The sequence below is a fragment of the Sorex fumeus genome, unplaced genomic scaffold (genome assembly GCF_029834395.1).
Source record: "Sorex fumeus unplaced genomic scaffold, SorFum_2.1 ptg000002l, whole genome shotgun sequence".
Classification (NCBI taxonomy): domain Eukaryota; kingdom Metazoa; phylum Chordata; class Mammalia; order Eulipotyphla; family Soricidae; genus Sorex; species Sorex fumeus.
In genome coordinates this window covers 68,220,020-68,242,004 of record NW_026606059.1, presented here as the reverse complement: position 1 = coordinate 68,242,004, position 21,985 = coordinate 68,220,020, and the positions used below count along the sequence as shown (strand labels likewise).

The window sequence follows — 21,985 nt, the reverse complement described above, 5'->3', positions numbered from 1 at the left end:
ATAAATCAATTAAACGAAAATAAATAAAGTTCATGCTCTTTTAGTCACTTTAAATTAGTGAAATATTATTAACAATAAAACACATCAATGGAATGTAGATGCCACACTTTTAGTCTTCAATGTCATGTTGTCAACAATTTAAAAAATAAATAGTAAATTTACACACTAAGTATTAAAACAAATAATTCAAAATATTACCTAAAATCTGATCCAACTCTTTTTCCATTTTCTGGTTCTCCTGGATCTGGGCATAAATTGGAAGCTGTTTTTATACCTCCCTCATTTACTGTATCAATAGAAAAATAAAAAAACATGTATAATTAGAATATTACGGATACTCATTTAAATTTTGACATAAAAACGTACCACTTTTTGTAAGTCTTTCTTAAACACAGAAAGTTAAATCTGAGCAGTAGTGGAGAGAAAACAGTATTATTTGCTTATGAATCTATAAGAAAATAAATCTGTTTGTATTACATATAATCTGATTTCAGAACATTAAGCACTAACACTATTTTTACTTACAATCTAATTGTAAAACATCTGTAAATGCATTCTCAGGACATCAATGGCATAGTTTTGATTGATTATTGGCAGTAAGAAACTCACCACAACTTATGGAAATGTCATTTTTGTCTGTTATTTTTAAACTTGCAATAAAAATAGAATTAAACTGGGTGGAAAATGTAAGATTTTTGGAAGTATTTCATAGATAATAAAGCAAAGGTCTCAGAAAGTTAAACCAGAAGTAAATTATCAAGTTTACCACTAAATTCTTATGTATTGACTCCTTTATTTTATTATATCAATTTCTATGATAGTTTTACTTTATCATGATCTGCATTTTCAGCAGTTTCCTCAGAACACTCAGTCAATGAGAAAAATTCAATATTTTCAATGGATGTGATCACAAGTATACTAGTTTCCAAGATGAAAATTTTAATGGAAGGTTATTAAAATATACAATTCTAAAACATCTGAGTATTGTTTAATAAAATGTTGTAGTGAAATATAATGCAACTTCTATTGCATTAGTACTTCATCAGTTTATCTGGTCTTTTTAAGAAAATTACAGTAGTTCATAGATAATATTCAGGGATGAAAAATAACTTACTGAAATCAAGTCACTGAAAATGGCAAAATCATTGAAAAATACAGATGTCTGTTTTTATTAACAGTCCCATGGAATTACTGTATGGTGGGACCATATAATTTAGACCAGGTAGTGGTAATGGTCCAAATGGTATGGTAAGATAAAATATGTTTATTTATATGTTTGTTCTTAATAATTCTCAAGGTGATTATAATGTCAAAAAGAAATTAATCCCTGCATCACTCAGATAAGGGAGGTTGACAAATTTAAAGTGATTTATAAGATACCATGATAAATGTAAGATAATAACCCAATAGTTATGACTGGGTAAATAGTCATATTCTCAATTAAATATTAAACTTTACATTGGTAAATTTGATTCTTTAAACTTGTTGTTTTCTAAATAGTGGTAGCAAAAATTTACTGCCAATTTCATTATTTATCAACAAATTACGTGAAATGTGATATTTGCCTGGTCTATTATTTTATTTCTCATTACCCCCTTTGGTTTTCCCATTGCTTTGTTTTATTTGACACACTCTTAATTGACTGAGTTCATATATAGAGAACAGATGCAAAGGCTCACAATTCCTTATGTTTTATATTTATTTCATGGACCTATTTTTTAATGATTTAATAACTATGGTTTTGATATAGTTATCCATTTTCTTTATTGCTCTTTCAATGACCACTTGATAGTTCCACCAAAATCCCTACTGTCATCTCAGAAGCATTCTCTAATCCAGTTTATTCACTGACACTTTTTTATACGATTGTATTTACCTCTAATTCACCTTTATTAATAAAAAAGAGTGAAAATTTCTCAAAGTTATTACTCCTCACTTTTATAATAGTGCATAAGCTTTCTAGTATATCAAATATATTTTGCACTAGTCATTAAACAGCACCCAGATCCCCAACCCATCAGATTTATCAACTGCCTGTTATCTTATTGGTTAGTCATACTCATTCCATGCTGTGTGCTTCTTCACTATCATGGTTTCCCATTTGTCGAGATTCTATCTTATATTGTTATATCTGTAAAAATAAAAATCCTACCTGGAATTTTAAAATCACAATTCTAATTCTTATTAAATAAAGTATCTTATTTTTTCCAAATAGTTTTAACCTGCATTTTCATATGGTATGGGTATGTTATTAACATTTAAGTAATTTAATCATATTACAACTGAATACAATTATTTTTAATATATCCAAATGGTTCCAGAGGGTTGGTTACTTCCCAATGAATACATATTGTCTGCTAGAAAGTATACTTTGTATTTGTTTGCAGAAAGTAATTTTTGCCTAAAGAATATGCTTTTAAATCTTCTTAATCTTCAAATTTAACAACCTGATGAATTATTTAGATTATAGCAGAAAAATCAAATTTATGCCACAAATTAAAATCAAAGTAGTTTTGATTGCAGAAGTAGTAAATATTCTATCTTTAAATGATTTAGAAACACTGTCATCTATAAAAACTAATTTTAAAACAAAAAAATACTTTTTAATCATGAGTTAGAGATAAGGAAAGGAAGTGACATGAATTAGGATAATTTAATTTAGCATACTGCAATATATAATAGATTATAGGTTAATACAGAAAGTTCTGAGGGCTGGAGCAATAGTATAGTGATAGTGTGCTTGCCTTGTTCACGACTAACTCAGACTTTATCGCCTGTATACAATACGGTCTCCCAGGCCCACTGGAACTAATCCCTGAGCACAGAGCCAGGAATAAGACATCAGCATTTCTAGTGTGGCCCAAAAACAGAAAGATTATATATGCATACATATATACATATGTATATATGTATGAGAGAGTGTATGTACAGCAACTTGTATGTAAAGCTCCATGAACTATTAGAATATTTCCCATTTTACCTAAAAAATATATCCAGTACATATAAATATCAACAATAGGTAATGCGGTTACATAGTATTAACTACATATCAGCAACTACTGTACCATGTCTTTAATTCTTTATTTATTTTTAATTTTAACTTGTCACATAATAAGAGAATGAGTGATTATTAAATGTTTAATTATATGTACCTGGTGCTCTCTCTTGAAAAGATCATCACTATAGAAAAAAAAAATTTTGCTCTGATCTAGAAGATTATTATCATTAATGCTGAATTAATCAATTTCTTCCAAACAATAGAATAAAGAGAGGAGTGAAGAATTTATGGTATTTCACAAGTTGAGCAGATTATATTTCTTACAACATCAGTATATATGTATCTTATAGTTACAAAATGGTATAGGAATAAAAATGTACAGTTTAATTGTACATTATAGGATTAAAACACCAAACTAATAATAGAAGATATAATATTGTTGCCATAGGCATTTTTTCTTGAAGATAATGATTTTATATAGCATAAGATCTATAAAAACAGAAAATCTTTGCTTAAATCACCTCCAGTTTACTTTATCCATTGGCAACAATGCCACCTTTCTTAGATTTTTAAATAGATTTGTTATTTTAATTCTATCTAATAAAATATAATACCTTTAGATATTATTGAAAGTGTTTAATTTTATGTTAACCCTCTTATATTCCACAAAGGAAGCCATATAATTTATTTAGCTTTTCAAGAAAATGCTATAATAGCCGAGACCATTTTATTCCTGCTTTTACTATTTTAGTTTATTATGCAAATACCAAGGAAAAGTAGCTCAAATGGAATGTGGAATGAATAAATAATATAAATGGATGACAATATGGATTTGAAAAAGGTATTTCAAAAACATGTGGGTTGATTATAATTTATTTAAAATTGCACCAGCATATTCTAGAAGATTCTAGTAGAAAATTTGGCAAGAGTACTAATTTAAGGCTAACATTTCAAGTGAAAAGAGTTTCATTTCTTGTAAACCTATTTTTTAATAAAAAGTACAATAAGGGATGGATAGGGTACACATATGACTAGAATTCAGGTATTTAGATAGGAAAAATAATTTGAATTAGCCATGTAAAAAGGAAAACTTCACTATGAACACCACTGTAGATTCATAAATGTCTTGCTAATTTATTTCTCAGTTAAACTTTAAAAGTGCTATTGTGGGAAAACATGACTTGGTAATGTATATAATTAAGTCATCCATGCTTTTGATTAATTATCATAGCTACAGTAATAAACATTTTCTTGATGAACACATCATTTCTTCTTTTTCATTTGAAAGGTGAATGGCAGACAAAAATTATGTCCTTATAAATGTGTCTTCCTCATTTTAATAAAAAGGTTATAAGTGAAATATAGCCTTATTTAAAAACCACCTGATAGTGCAATTTAGTCATTACACATTTGAGAAAATTATAGTATACTAAATTTAAGAAATTTAAATTTTTGATTTCAGCATACCATTTCAGCTATGAAAATTGACATGACTTTATTGATATAGATAAATTCTAGTCACACATAAAATAATTAAGCATGAGAATAGGTAAAGGTAAAGGCCCTCCCGTTGATCGTCGATTTGCTCGAGCGGGCCCAGTAACGTCTCCATTGGAGACTTTGTTGTTACTGTGTCTGGCATATCGAATACTCTCGATAGCTTGCCGGGCTCTCCGAGAGGGGCGGAGGAATCGAACTCGGGTCGGCCATGTTGGCCGCTTGTAAGGCGAACACCCTACCCGCTGTGCTATCGCTCCAGCCCTAAGCATGAGAATATTTTAGAATTATTATACTTAAATGCCAACTTTTCTTACTTGACAATTTCATTTCAATAATTAACCCTTGTCTTAATAATTTTAAAGATTTTTTTCTTAAATGGGGCACAATTATAAGATCTGAGAGGCTATCTGGCTCTGTACTCAGGTATGACCCTTGATAATCTTTGATATGGATTGCCTTGGATTGTACCAAGATTCACCACACGCCAGGCAGGAGCTTTTTGCGTCTTTGGCCCAAATGCGTGTATTTTCAAAAAGAAAAAATGAAATTTAATCAGACTTTTCTCCCAGGATACACTAGTGCGTCAAATTCCCTTTCTTGTTCATCATCATTAAACCACATCTGAGAACAGTAAAATTGATAATCTTCACTAAGGCAGCTACCAACATGAATAGAGAGCAGATAAATATATCCGGATATCTTGATAAATAATTGCACAGCTAAAAACTTTGATTTTAAAACTTTGAAATAGATCGTTTAATGCTTCTCACACATGTACCCATCCCAATTTAATGATTTCCTATGCACTGACAGCTGCAAATTTTGACTATGTATTCTCAAGTCTAATAAACCGCGAAAGTCATATTATAAAGTTATGACGAGTTAAAATATTTAATAACATGTCAATACATACTTAGGTAATTTTTTCTTATATAAGTAAACTGAATTATTTATATATAAAAATGTCATAAACTTATTTTATCAGGTTGTTTGGAATTCTACTAAAAAAGTCAAATTACATTTGTGTTAAAAATAAAAATTCCGTGCTGGAGAAACAGTAAAACAGGTAGGGGGCTTTCCTTGCCTGCAGCTGATCAGGGTTCATTCCTGATCATATAGTTTCGTATAGTTCCCTGAGCACAACCAGGAGTAATTCCAGAGTGCATAGTCAGGAGTAAACCTTGAGCACCTTTGGGTGTGGCCCCAAACAAAAACAAACAGAAATTAAGAGTTCAATTTACAGAACTATCAATATATCATCATAGAAAAGAGATTCATCATGTATAGTTTCTTTCAAAATATGTAGCAATTGGGTACTTGAAGAGAGCGTAAAGCAGGTAAGTCCTTGCATGTGGCCCTCATGGGCTCTGATTCCAGCACCTCATATGGTACCAAGAGCCTGCCAGAAATGATCCCTGAGCCAGAGTCAAGTGTGGCAAAGAAAAAAAATAAAAGAAAAACAAAGGATTATCTCGTGAATAAAAAGGCAGGTGATTTCTACTGGTTTACATTATAAAAATGCATATGGTTTCTTAAAAATTATACTTTGCACGTATGGTAATCTTGATGAATGCTCTAATTCAATTATTTTGTTTGTTAATTTGTTTGTTTTGGGGACCTCCCCAGCGGTTGGAGGATACTAGGGATGCAAACTGGCAGAGTTAAGGAAGCCACGTGGTATTAATGCCAGATAAGTAGCAAAACAGTGCTCTGGTACAGGGCAAAAAGATGTGCATCAATGTTCTTTAAATGTTCAAAAGACTATTGACATAAAAATTGGGATAAATTAACTCAAAGTAAGTATAAATACTCCTTAAATTAAAAACTGCTAATATTTTAATATTTCTTAATAGATTGGAGCAATAGTACAGCAGGTAGGGCATTTGCCTTGCTGGCGGCCAACCTGAGTTTGATCCCCGGCATCCCATATGGTCCCCAGGGCACAGTCAAAAGTAATTCCTGAGTTCAGAGCCAGGATTTATTACTGAGCATCGCTGGGTGTCACCCAAAAGGACAGAAAAAAAAGAAACTTAAAATTCAGATTTCAAAACAATTTATAAAAGAATTTTCTAGTTTAATTTTAACCTTTTCCTTTTCACTGGAATTACCAAACTGGAATGCTATCAACATTTGAGATCAAAAGAGAGTTCTTATGCTGTTTTGTTTACATTTTGAGACAAAGAAAAAAAAATTAGCAGAAACATCCTGAGCTTGGAAGTTTACCACATCAGTCAAGTAACCCCAATATACATTTAAATGCAAGAACATATTGAATAATAATCATGCACATTATATAGATATTAATGCAGTTAATTTGGTAAATAACAAACATTTTGAAGAAAACACACATAAACAACACAGACACCACGGACTTTACTCTTGCACTAGAGAAAGTAACAAAAAAAAAAATGGAGTACACTCACAGATAGAAAACTTGTTGCTGTTGTCTTTCCCTGGAAACAATTTAAATCCTCTAGATTTAAAATCTATGGCCTTTTTCACTAGTTAAAAAAACAAACAAAAACATGTATCAGGAAATACAGTTTTAAAATGAAATTCAAGTTAACAAATTTTGTTAGCATGGAATTATGCAAGTTAAAGAAACTGCTGTCTTAAGCCTGGTAATGGGTAATCTAGAAAACAAAACGCAAAATTAACAATATGATCACTAAGTAGTAAAACAGCAAGTAGTACAGGAGAATTTTAATTCTCTAGGGAAGTAGAGTTCTGTATATAAATATGCATTTAAAAATACTATTCGGGTTTATATGTTAAAGTATTGACTTTTTCATTATTGTAAATCACTAGAAATTGTTTTTATACTAAAATGTAATAATTTCTAAAATGAGAGATAATTTAATAAACTTTTTAACATAGTGGTATATATTACATAATTTAGCCTGTTTGAAATATTAGCAATCATTTAATTAAGGTATGATTGCAAAATTAAAATGTAATATGTCCGTAACTTTTTTGTTGTGATAGCTGTGAGTTTATAATCATCGTTTTTAAAAATTAATCACGACTTCCTGTATTGCCAATACAATTATGGTAAAATGTTTTCTTCTCTATTTTATTATCAACATCATGACTGTTATATTCATGTGTTTATAGTGAAATTAGTATGACAGTACTTCCCTAAAATATGTGTACATGAATATTCAAAAGATTAACCTGGGACATTAAAATTATTTCTTATATAACAGAGACTAAGTAAACAATATTACTTTCATTGAAGTATAATTTGAAATAACAAATGTTCAAAGATATTTAACTGTTATCAAAAACTGACTTATTTAAAATTGCACCATCAAGTGGAAAAATAAAATTTATTACCAGAAACCACACTGATTAAAGTGTCACATGATCTAATATAATAATATATTGAAAATATTAAATTCTTTAAAAAGTTGCATAATAGGGCTTGCTCTTCAAGTCTATGTTCTCCCTTCAACACATACTTTGTTCTTTTTGTCTGTTTCTTGATGTGCATAATTCCTATTTAAACAAGTTTCATTCAATAAAAGCTACTTAAAAATGAATAAATAATGGGGGTATGGTGCTGCGAGCAGGTCAATCTCCACCTGTGAGGCGAGTGCATTAGCAGCCTGATGGCACCTTCAGACTTCCAGTTACTCCAAAATTGCTGCTGTGCCCTTGGCCATACCCCAAAAACTTGAGGCAGAGTTTACCAAGAAAGTAAATGGCCAAAAGTTAGGTATGTGAGAGACACACCCACAAGCCACCTCTGGCTCAGCTATATAATCGGAGGCAAGGCCTCTCTGGTTCCTGATCCAACTGCTTAACAGCCATGATCCCAGAGACTCAGAAACAAATCTTGAAACCCAACGGCTTGTGGCAGAGATGTGTCTGCTCCGCGCAATGGGTTACCAGCACCTGACCACCCCAGGGGGGGAAAGGTGGTGTCCCTCCACCTGTTCCCCCTTGGATACTCGGTGGCCGCCATCTTCCAGAGGCCACTGGACAGTAAGGTTTGGGCCCTCAGTGACAAGACACATGGAGCCTCACGGGATGGGGGTGGAGCTTGCCCATTCCTCCCCGTCCCAATGAGATGGCAGTTTGTTGCCACAAACAGCCTCTCTGGCTCCTGATCAAGCTGCTTAATGACCATGATCCCAGCACTTAGAAACAAATCTCAGAACCCAGCGGCTTTTGACAGAAATGCATCTGGTCTCTGCTGTAGGTTACCAGCGCTGGGCCACCCCAGGTAGGAATAGGTTTCGTTCCTTGTCCTGTTCCCCCTGGCGGCCCAGTGACCACCATCCTCCAGAAGACACTGAACAAGTTTGGTCCCACAGTGACTAGACATGTGGGGCCTCAATGGATGGGGGTGGAGCCGGCCCTTTCCTCCCTGTCCCAACGAGACCTCAAGTCACCACCCACGAACAGCCTCTCTGACTCCTGATCAAGCTGCTTAACGGCCATGATCCCAGAGACTCAGAAACAAATCTTGAAACCCAGCGGCTTTTGGCAGAATTGCGTCTGGACCCCGCAGTAGGTTACTGTCACCAGGTCACCCAGGGGGGAAAGGGTGCTGTCCCTCCATCTGCTCCTTCTAGGTGGCTTGGTGGCCATCATCTTCCAGAGGCCATTGGACAGTCAGGTTTGGTCCCTCAGTGACGAGACACGCGGGGCCTCATGGGATGAAGGTGGAACCGACCATTTCCTCCCCACCCCAACAAGACCCCGAGTTGCCGCCCTTGAACAACCTCTCTGGCTCCTGATCAAGCTGCTTAACGGCCATGATCCAAGAGACTCAGGAACAAATCTCAGAACCCTGCAGGCTTTGGCAGAAATTTCTCCAGATTTAATTATTAAAATTTCAGAATTTCAAAATTGAGTGCCCAGTGCTGCGGCCACGCAACATCATATGTTTTTCATAACCAGTAACAGAAAACAAATTGTCTACTGTTGTCTTTTCAGCAGATTTGAGTGTTGGGGTAAAATCCCAAATAATAATGATGGGTCTTGTGTCAAAATATTGAATGAAATCAAAGTAGAGAGAGAATAATGTGGAAATCATCTGCTCCACAGGTAGGGGGAGGCTTAGGGGTGGGGGTATACTGGGGATTTTGGTGGTGGATAATGGGCACTGGTGAAGGTACGGGTGTTTCATTGTATAACTGAGACTTAAACCGGAAATCTTTGTAACTGCTCTCATGGTGATTCAATAAATAAAATTATAAAAAATGAAAAAAAAAAGTAAGTTGGAGTTCATGCTCAATTCAATCAGCCTAATCAGTGGCTGAATAATAGCAATAAATAGCAGTACTCCTACATAAAAAAATGAATAAATAAAAAGTAGCTTGAACAAAATGCAATAGGCATATTTAAACTGAATTATGAGAAAGCAAAATCAAAACTGAATTTTATCTTTATATTATGTTATGTTAGAGTAAGGACAATAGCCTTAAAATTAAGAAATTAGACTATGTTTATAAACTGAATGAGCAAAAGTAAAACTGATTTCTAGGGCCCAAATATGATACAAGTAAAGCGGTTAAGTTGCTTGTCAACACAGCTGACAGATCCCCAGCTGTTGGTTGGCCCCCAGCTCCCCATGGTGCTCAGGGAGATCTGATCCCTGGGTGCAGAGCCACAAGTAAGCAACAAGTACATCTGGCATCTGGGTGTAACTCTCTGCCTCTCCCCCCAGTAAAACCACAATTAATTGTAATTAACAATTTTAAATTATCATTTCCCTAATTTTGAATTTTCATTGTTTCCAATTACCATAATAGTGTGTTTTATTGGTCTTGAAACATTTTAAGATGTTTTTTCTATAACAACCTTCAAGATTAGAAAGATAGTGAGAGGGTCTCATAATCTTAGTTCAGAGTGCTGAACTATTCTTTTTTTTTTAATGAAAATGATCAATGAAGCTAGATTTATGTGACCTTATTCTTAGTAGTAATTTTGTGATGCTTCACAAGATTTTGCCTTTTCACCTTAGACTTCTCTTATTATAAGAATCTAGGAGCGATATAGCACAGCGGGTAAGGCGTTCGCCTTGCACGCGGCCAACATGGCCGACCCGAGTTCGATTCCTCCGACCCTCTCGGAGAGCCCGGCAAGCTACCAAGAGTATTCGATATGCCAGACACAGTAACAACAAAGTCTCCAATGGAGATGTTACTGGGCCCGCTCGAGCAAATCGACGATCAACGGGAGGGCCTTTACCTTTTACCTTTAGTACGAGAAAAATAATGTCTGTTTGGCCGTTTCATTCAGTTCTAAAATTCTTGTTTGCAACCCTTTATTTGCAATGACAGAATTTTTACCTCCGTTTCAACTGATATTTTTTACTGTCATTCTCTTCTCTAATCCACCATACGGATGGTGGCTGAAGTATAATTTTACCAAAGTGTTCAACGGCTCTAACTTTAGTTTTATTACTTGTAAATTTCCCTGTTACTATATATTTTTTCAACAAAATTTTTATTTTGTAATATAAAGCATGGATCTAGATCTCCTGGATCCAAAGAATAATTTTATGTTGGAATTCTACCTCTATTTATCTCTGTAATATATAATGTGACTTTAAATTTTATAGACGAGAGTAAGGAAGATTTTAAATCTAAATTTTTTAAAGAATATCACGACGACCGAATCACGACCATCCTGATATTCGTCGATTGCCTCGAGCAGGCCCCAGTAACGTCTCCTTCATCCTAGCCCTGAGATTTTTTTAAAAAGTGCTATATTCAAGGCTCTTTAGGAGAATGAGATCCATCATTGTTACTGGTATTTGGCATATTGGGTACACCACGGGGAGTTTGCCAGACTCTGCCGTGTGGGCAGGTTACATTCGGTAGCCTGCCAGTTTGTCCAAAGTAGGAATGAGATAATAAGATGTCATAATAAGATGTTGCGTGGCTGCAAATGCAGCCGCGTGATTCTGGGAGCTAGGTTCTGTGAGAAAAAGGAAACTGCCTCTTACAAATTTTTCATAAAAGTTAGCTGAGGCTTGTAAGAGGCTTGCTTTCTCTAAACTCTTATTTCACTTTAGTTTTAGGCTCTAATTCCACAGCTCTTCCTGGACAGTATAGATTCTTAAGTTCAAAAGAATTACAACTGTTAATAGCCATTAATGTTCTTCCAATAAGAAATTTAGATTGAGAATTCTGCTTTCTCTGTAGGTAACTTTCTGATAAGAAATCTTCGTTTAAACCTTGTCTAGCAAGTTCCAGAAACAACTACACTTCTTAAATCCCTAGGTTGCATATCACTCACTGACTTCTCTAGAATATAGAAGCCTAAATTAATAGTATCATATGCCAAAAGGTGAAAATTGCATAAATGTCCTTGAATCAAGAATTTGGTTCTACCACTGTTTCTACAGGATACTAGGCCTTGTCTGTGTCATCATCTATAAGTAACAGTAAGAGATGCCCCGCTGTGGGGACACTGTTCACCAGGTAGAGTGGTGTCTTGTGGACTCTAAGTCCTGCTACAAATTTTTAGAAAACTGGGCTGGAGCCATAGTACAAAGGCGAGGGAGTTTCCCTTGCATGGGACGACCAGAGGTCAATTCCCAGCATCCCATATGGTCCCCCAAGTATTGCTAGAGTAATTTCTGAGTGCATAGTCAGGTGAAATCCCTTAGTATCACTGGGTGTGGCCCCAAAAGCAAAAATAATAATAACAATTTTTCATTTTTATATGGGATAAAGGGTGTAGGGGAAAAAAAGGTTTTTTTTTTCTTTTTCCTTTTGCTTTGTGGATCACATCCAGCGATGCTCAGGGGTTATTCCTGGCTTTGCACTCAGGAATTACTCCTGGCGGTGCTTGGGGAACCATATGGGATACCGGGAATTGAACCTGGATCGGCCGCATGCAAGGCAAACGCCCTACCCATTGTACAATAGCTCCGACCCCAAGAAAGTTTTGTATATTTGAACAAAGGGTGAAAATATTGATTCGATAGGCTTATATCTAGATTGTTTGGTTGAGTATTCAAAAAGAAAATCTTCTATGAAGATATCACCCCAATTCAAAGTTTCATTTGGCTGGATTTAAAATGACCTTCTTAAAAAAGAAGCTGCCTGCTTAAAATGGATTAAAATGTATATTGTTTAGAAAGTACAATATGCTATAAATAACAGTACTACAGATGCAGGAGATTAAAAAGCAGAAGACTACTCTATAATTGGAATTAAAAGGGAGTGAATGAACAAAGGTCAAAATTAAATAAGAAGCCCTATAAAATATGCTAGATGATAAACCATATACTTTTTAAAAATTTAAATGGGACAGGCATTTATAACTTTTTATAATTATATTTCAAGAATAAATGTTCAAATACCAATTGAAAATCCTATTCCAAGTAAGTATTGGTAAAAAGTCGAAGTTTGACATATGTGCCCATTAGATAAATTGATTTAGATTATAAGGTATATTCATACATATATATATGTAAATTATACAGACATGATATCAAGAAATACATGATTGTAGTAACCACATTTCATTTATAAAACCAATCTAATCTTTAAAAAGGCATTCTTTAGTGATAATTATGTAAATTAATTTTATTAAAGAGATAAGTAAAAGCACTGTGCTCATTCATAGTTAGAGAAAGACATTAAAAGCAAATGTGTCATTTGTCTCAACACCTGTTGAACTGTGAACTCATAAGAGGAGGCGGGATGACTTTCTTACTCCTGATATTTTTTGTTGAATATGTGATTAAATAAATAAAATTTTGCAAAATCTGGCTCATTTAACAAAGGAACTTTGTTTGGAGATTGTTTATTGTTCACTGGAAATGAATGAGGAAACAGAAGAAGTGACAAATGCATAACTGTTAAAATTCAAGTATTTTAATGAGCCAAGGCATCTTAAATATATTAAACCACATTCAACAAATTTAGAGAGCATTAAATGCAAGATGTAGAAACATAAACACATTCTAGTTCTTTTCCTTTGATGTATAAGTGCTAATATTTTTTTCAATTTTGTTTAGTTTGTTACTTTTTTATTTGATTCATGCTTTTGTGTTAATATATAATAGAAATACTTAAAGGTGCATCAGAATAAAATATATTCTTCAAAAATAGAATCAATCCTAATTTATTTGTAAACTTTGGGTACTAGTCAAACAATTTTGTTTTTGTAATCTCCATTAAAGCAGTTTTAAATATCAATATGGATATTATTGCTGTAAAGTTTTCTCATTGAATCTTCAAAATTTAAATTTAAAATGTTTCAGTACTTACAAATACAATTTTTGACTTTAAGTTTATTGCACTTACATGATAATAATCTACTGTAAATTAAATAATTTCAATTGCAATTCCTGTTAAAAAATTAATAGACATACATATAAATTAAGCCCTTAGTTTTGAACCAAATATTATTTTTTTGTCATGTGCATGTAGTAGTTGGGATATGATTTTACAGTGATAGTGGGAGAAAACAAAATGTGATTTCATAGACATGGTATGGTGCTGGTGGGATTTTTTTGAGGAGTGGATGAGTTGACTGACATCTGGAAAAGTTCAGAGTTATTCCTGCCTGTGTACTCAGGGGTTACTCCTAGCCATGCTCAGTCAGAATGTTGCTCCTGAAATTGAATCAGATTGGAATCATGCAAGTTATGCTCCCTTACCCCTGTGGTATCACTCCAGTCTCTATATTTAATAGTAGAAAACTTGCTATTTATACAGATATAACAAAGAGTATATAATCAATACCTGAAGTTTTAGAAAATATAATATTTAAGTGGTATTCGTAACAGAATTTCTAAAGCTTAAAATTATATAATGTCTACTGTTTTATATGAAATCTAATAGACTCCATGACATGCTTGTAAAGGTTACACTACCACAATTTAAAATGATATTTAATTTCAATACATATCATAGTAAGAATGTGTGACTTTGAAGAACACTTATCTTTAAAAGAGAAAAATTAAGATGTCTAACAGTTTAAACATTAGTTTAAATTAGTTATAATTTGTTGAAATTAGTTATAATTTGCCTCAAATTTGTATGGGTTATCAATGAACAATGGAATTACATGTTAAATTTTACATCATTAAACTTTCATTTTCTATTCGCAATCCAATACAATAGTAAATGTTAAATGAATGAAATATTTAATCTTATTAGCATTCCAAACACAGGACTTTTACAAGGACTTTTTTCCCAAGAAATAGCATCGTATCACCAATCTGTGACTAAATAAAATTACGATAATTCCTTTGAAAGTAAAATAATTTACTTTGGGAAACTAATTTTGATTTTATTAATTTTATGGATCTTGTTTATTTTTCTTCAGTTTAAATTTTGAAATGTGCAATATTGCTTTTCTCTCCTTTTGTTCTATGTTTGATAACATGATACCTGATTGTGTAATTTCTTCTTTCAATTATAATTTTCTATTTATCTTTAATTATCATAAAAATAATTTTATGTGTGTTCATTTGATTTTGAGATAAAGCACACACCACTACTTGAACTAGATTCAACTACATTGTTAAAAAATAATGTTGGAACTCACGTATTTTTAATACATGTATTTAAAGTCATGTCAAGACTTGAATAATATTTGTGAGATTGCTTAACTATGAGAAGTGAGTTTTGTGTTCTAGTGTGTAAACACGTGACTAATGTTTAACTTTCCTCATTTCTGAGTGATTTATTTACCCTGAACTCAAATTTATTTAGGATTTTTAAATCATTCGGCAGTGTTTAGGCCTTTCACCTTTCTCTGTGCTCAGGGATCAGTGCTCAGAGATTTGGTTCTGAGGATACGACCTGTGTTGGACAAGAACAAAGCAAGCACTGTACATGCTGCACAATTCTCCTGCTCCTACCCTTAACTTTTTATATATACAATTTACAATCATAATAAAGAGGAGAATCTAGTACAAGAATCTTTGTTCCACTCTCAAGGACTCAAAAGTTATTATGAAAACATTTTTAAGAATAAGTTTTGTAAGTGCACAAGTTGTTGCTCCAGAGTATAGGTCTAAAAGCAACAAAACTAAATTCTGTTTATATTGTAATGACAGAATTAAATAGCCATTCAGAACATAATTACTTTGCAGATTCTAATTGTCCTCTCCTTCCAAATAACTCTTAGAATAAAGGTTAAGAAACTACTCTGATGTCAGAATAAAAACCTTATAGTATTGTGAAGTTTGCTCTAAAATTTATTATAAATGGTTTTCCACTAGATAAAGTTTCCTGAAAAAAATTGCTTTATAACTATCAGTGTAGATGGATTTGTTAATGATTAGAAATGTATAGCTATAAGATCTTATTTCTGCATTTTGTAGTAAAAGGATGTAATAAAGCCCTTAAAAATTATTCAGAGATTTTCAAATTTCTGATATGAAAAAAATTAAAACAATCATACTAAAAATAATGTAATTAATTAAAATTGCACATTTAATTTTATGTAACCTAAAATGGTTTAATTTTTTTATTGTTTGTTTAATGATTTGGGGGACACACAGAGAGGGTTAAAGGGCTAACTCCTGATCTACACAGGGATCAAATCTGGGTCATTTGCCTGCAAGGCAAGTCTCCTACCTGCTGCAGTAATGCCTCAGCCCCTTTGACCAACTCTTCAAAAGCTACCAGAGGCCTGGAGAGAGAGGAGGAGCATATACCTTCTATGCACAGAGCCCCTAGCCTCATCCCCAGCACTGCATGACTAAGCTATCAAGTCCAAAATATCAAAGTGAGCCCTGAACATATTTGCAAGAATCTTGTGAGCACTAGTAGGGTGGCTTCTATAAAAATAAAAAGATTTTTAAAATTGCATCACTAAATACAAGTAATAAAGGTCAGCCACTCCAACATTTTAAATTCCAAAACTGCTATTTATTTTAATTAAACTCATTTGTGCCTAACACTTACTCTCACATAAAGAATGTTAAATAAAGATTTTATATTAGGCCATAATTTTACTTGAAAGTCAAGCTACAATTACTTATTTCACACTACACTTAAAAATTCTATTTTATATTTCAAGAACTGGCACATGGATTCAGTATGCATCATTAGCCATTTATTTTTACTGATATTGATATGGATAACTTTAAGATACAGTTTTAGAGACCATTTCAACTGGATGATGCAATACGCAATTTTGCAAATATTTTGTATCATATGCTATAACTATAAGGATTACATCAAATATCAGCTAAAGACAAAGAATATATTCTTTATTAAAAATTATAGTATGGCAAATAATTGTAAATACAAAAAAGTCCAAAAACAGTATATTACTTAAATAAGAGACAATATTCCTTTGTCTCTGATTTCTGATAATATTTTTTCATTTTTCTTCTATAAGTCTTGGTTCACCTCACCATCTAATATGATTATGATGACTATATATGACTGTAATAGTTGTGATTGATAAAGATTTATGCAGATAAACTCACAGCTATTTGATTGAACAGAGTATTCACCACCAAGATTTTATACACTATTCTGCTGATTTCTCATTTCATATCCATAATCATCCTGTTCTTTGTACAGAAGATTTATCATAATAGATTTCTATCCAAACACTGGCATTTCACTAGCACTTTAGAAATCACCTTTGCCATTTTTTTAAACCAACAATATAAAAAAATGAACTAATTGCCTATGGATTAGAATTCTTAACATCTTTGGGTGATTTTAAAGAAAATTTAAAGTTGTGAAAAACTATAATCTATAAATACACTCCCCTTTTCTCTAGAGAAATTCAGCATGAGATTGTACTGAAAGAAGAAAGGAAAGTTACAATTATTCTATCAAATCCACCATTTTTTTAACCGAAGTTGACAAATATTCTTAATTGTAAGTTTCTATTCTTCATATGGTAGCCTGATTGGTAAAGCTCTCTGCCCATTAACTTTTACACATAATAATGAGTGGAAATGAAGTCATGCTAGTTACTACTCGCTCTTGTTTATAGCAAAATACCTAGTGGCTTCTTCACAAGCATTAATTTAAATATAACTCTCCTATAAGTAAGCATTTTTGATATAACTCATATTTTATCATTTCCAAATCATTCTCTTAGATAGAGTACCGGTAATATATCTTTAAATTTTGTCTATGGCTATTTTTGTACTTCAAAAAATATGTAGGTAGAAATAGGATAGGGTATGTTTATCATTATTGACTTATTACTTCTACACTAGTGAATGTTTTGAAAAATCTACTTAGAACAATCAAGCTCTCTTCTAGCAATTATTTCAGCAAGAGGAATAGATATTACACAAGGGTAGTAGTTAGAAAACAAAACAAAGATTAAATGAGGCGCCTGCATTGAGGTTGAAGAATAACAAAAACAGCTCTCTCTGTTTTTGAAAAATACTGGTTTCTCTGTAGGTAACTGAAATGAACTAAATGTTAAAGATGACTTTGTTTAATTTTTATTTGCTATTCACAAGGATATCATTGAATAGAGCTGTATGTATCCATTTCTCCAGAATTTTATAACAATATTTTACTAAACTACAGATTTTATTTAAAAAATGCTACCAAATAAATTGAAAATTCTATGTTACATGTCATCTTAATTTGTTTTCATATTTTTATATTAAGAGATTTTTATGTTACTAGAGACGATTTTCTCTAGTGAAGGCTCAAAAAAGGTAGTATATATACTGATTGTGTGTCAAAAATAATGCCTTTTTATGACTACTGTCATATTTAAACTACAAAACCATTTAAAATGGAATTGTTTCCCTTTTTCCATAGAAATTAATATTAAGAATAACTAGTTTTCTAGAGGTCATACACATTAATAAAATATGTTTAATTGACTTTGATATTTCTATTCTAGTACAAAATACTACCTATAAGTAACATTTTATATATTAAACCAGACCATCTATCCCAATGTTTATTCAGAAAAAATAAAATAAGATTTTAGTCCAATTTATTATTTAAAATGCAAAACTAGTGTCAGAACATTTTACACCATTGATAAGATGTGACTTTAAGTATACTTTACTCTTGAGTGAAGTTAAATCACCTTCACTAACTGAGTTGAATACTGAATAAAGACCTGTTATTTACTACCATTTCTTATTGTTATACAATTATTAAAGCCTCTTAATACTTTACTTTAAAAATAAGGCCTAACATACTTAGAAAGTGTAGCAAAACACAAGTACTACATAAAATTTAAAACATCAGGTAATGTTTTTAGTAATCATTGGATAGAATATTCTTTAATGGTGAAATATAGAACTGAATGAACCCTATTAAACTGAAAACTTTGGCCTCTGGAAAAAATCAACTTAAAAACACTTCCTTTCATGATAATGAAATCTGATTAGAAGTTTCTTTAAAACAAAGAAAATTCATGGCCAACACCAAAAACAATCCGTCATGATATAGAATACACATGATATAATTATGAAGAGAAAAAATATTCTATGCAATGTACCCCAATCTAACACCATGCTGTTCTGCCATATATGAAGGTTCTTCTCTTCCTAAAATTGTAAAGCTTAATTGTGAGATATCATTCTGTGCACAGCAGGTCAGCCATATGCTCTAGAAAACTACATGCAAAGAAAGCAGCTTGTTGCAAAAGTGGGTGAAAATGTCCTGAAATAATTCTAACAAGATAAAAATGTCTCTAACATAGGGCCATTTCTTGATACTCCAAAAGGCAGAGGAGTCTGCTTTGGCACCAACTTTGAGCAAAAATAGAAAGTCTAGACAGTCAACACAGTTTAAAAATGGAAGTGATTTAAAAGCCACAAACCTCACATCCACTGTGATCCTCTCATTTATAGGTTTATAGGTACGAAAAAAACCACTCTGGCAACTATTTGGAGAGATCAGTTATACACATAACTATGCCTATCAATTATCTTTAAAGTCAAGCCTTTTCTTTTAATCATTGCAGCACATATCATCATCATACCTTGTTTGCCCATTATGTAAAAATATTATTTCTAAATATTCACATAAACTCATCTACAAGTCAATTCTTATAGGGTCGAGCATAGCAATGGAATAAAAACTAAATCTGAATGATCTGAATGTAAAAGAAAAGGCAAAGTTTATTACTGATTGATAATGTCCAGGCCCTTAATTTATTTCTCCATATATTACAACGAGTGAGATCATTTTGTGTTCATCTTTCTTTATAGCTCATGTTGCTTCTATGGGGGTGGTGTACTGCAGCATTGTACATAAGTACTACAGACTGAAACACTATTGTAACCTATCACCTAAACTACATTTTTCCTCCCAAAAGCTTTCTGAAATAGGAGAACTATTATTAGATGGTAGTTTCAGTTGATGAATAAAGAGGTATAGAGTCTAAGGCCAGATCAAAGGTAAGCATAAGTAACGGCTCATTAGAAGTTCTTAGTTTCTCCCATTTGATTAGGGATTAATCAAAAGCATGGCATTTGGGGTGGCATTGGGTAAAATGTTAAAATGGTTACTTGCAGATTTGTCATTTGTAAAAACACTGAATTTCCATTGTTTAATAGTCATAGATGTGCTCAGACTTTCAAAGTATGTTTTCAATTACCTTTCATAAAAGCATAAAACTATTTCCAAGTAAATTCTAACATTCATGTTTTTTCTCTTCTTTTACCCCCAAAACAATTTGTCAAGCAAAAATGTCAATATGTTAATGCTATAAAAATATTTACTTTTATGAATGACATCTATAAATTTCACAACTATGATGAAACATGCAATGAAATTGAAAATGAGGGTGTTCAATAAGTAATTTTGTATTTAAATTAATATGTTGACACATATATGGACATTTGATTTTAAATTGCTATGATAGCAACACAATTTCTGCAATAAGAAAAACACGATTTAAAAAATAAGATATCAATATGTAACACTCATATTTATAAGCAGAATGCCTACCTAAATGTTAACAATCCCCTCTTTGTTAAATATCTTTACAAATATTTACAAATATTGAAAAGTAACCAATTCCCTATCCTGTTTTATTAACTCATACGTGCATTGAATTCAAGACATCAATTAGTCTCATAAAGGACCCAGAAATTCAAGGAGACAATTTCAATTTTACTATTTGTATAAACAGAACATCATGCTGACCTATTTAATCATATTTTTTAGTTTAGAATTTTTTAGTACTTTGAGTTGCTTTTCTTCCTCTTAATCAGTAAGACTTTAGGAGATCTGAAGCAGTAAGTAAAGGGAACACAGTTTTTTTTTTTTTTATTTTCTGTTCTACATTGACACATTGAAAATGAAATTCACTTCAAGCTAAAAAATTTAGGGAAAGAATTAAAGTAAAAATGCATTCAACTCCAACTTGGGAGTGCTCTCATGATTTCCTCATTCTCTCAGTGATCTAGCAATAAAGCCAAAACTAATGTAATCAGTTCAATCATTCTTAGGGTTTGGCAGACTTAATTATTGTCATTGACATTGATCCAGAAAAACCATGTGTCCAAAAATATCCACCAAATTCTAGTGAATTTCCCATAAATATTGTCAACCTTCTAGAATTTAATTTCTACTTCTTTTGTGTATTGGAGATAACTCATCAAAGTAGTGATAATGCTTTTGGAGAAATTCTCATGAAGCAAAGGCCTAGTACTATTCCTTAATTTTATGTTGCTCTCATGATAAACATCTTCACATAAATTCTTGCTACTGCTTGTATCAGTATGACCCATAGTCTTAGAAGCCTAAATCCCAAAAAATTGTAACCTACATTTAAGCAAAACTACTTTGTGATTTTCTATTTTAACAGTGAGATTTCAGATGCTTAGTTTAAGATTTAGACTTCAAGACTCTATCAAATAACCTCATCTCTGTACATGTTACTCTTTGTTCCTACTGAAGACATATTTAGGACATTTCTTCTTTCATATTTTACTGCAATGTGCGTTATTAAAAGTATATTAGATGATTTCAATTTCCTGCTAAAGTCCAACAGGTATGTCCTATTTCTTTTAGATCAAAATCAAACATGACTTTTGACTCTGAAATTACCTAGCAGCTTTCTGCTAGTCTTCTTAGCCAAGATCATCTGCACAAGTCTCCTTGTGCATTTGATATACTGGACCATCTTTTGCATCAAATAATACCCAAGCTCTTTGAAGCATATTTCCCTTTCATCTGATAAGCTCTTTTTCTGTTTTGATAGGGCTGCCTCCTTCTGCCCTTAGATTCTTTTAAATCTCAAAATAAAGTTTCATTCCTCAAAGAGTCCTTTTGGTGCCCACCCACATATCACGCCCACAACACTTACTTTAAATTGACATATAATTCTTTCTAGCTTCAGTAGTTATTTGCTTAACCATCTTTTTTTTTCTGCCCACTTGAAGATAAACTTTATAAAACATGAACAGCTCGATTTTCTGCAATACCATACATTCAACAACTGAAATAAAGTTTTACATTTAAGTGCTCAATGAACAATTGTTTGAAAAAACGAAGAGAGCAAGAAAGAAGTGATGGAAAAGGAAAGACATGGAAAAATATGGAGAAA

General features: G+C 32.4%; 1 protein-coding gene and 1 pseudogene across 2 annotated transcripts in view; one reads left to right on the top strand and one right to left on the bottom strand.

Moving 5' to 3' along the window:
• Positions 1–21,985, bottom strand: part of CSMD3 (CUB and Sushi multiple domains 3) — a 1,250,820-nt gene that overhangs the window by 772,621 nt on the left and 456,214 nt on the right. The window contains exons 8-9 of one of the 2 annotated variants that reach the window (XM_056128239.1): positions 6,922–6,999; positions 199–286 (exon numbers count right to left, since the gene is read on the bottom strand). In XM_056128239.1, the coding sequence (XP_055984214.1) occupies positions 199–286; positions 6,922–6,999 (166 nt within the window). The remainder of the gene's footprint in view (positions 1–198; positions 287–6,921; positions 7,000–21,985) is intronic. The other variant, XM_056128292.1, reaches the window with a different exon arrangement.
• Positions 11,791–11,977, top strand: LOC130023198 (uncharacterized; annotated as a pseudogene).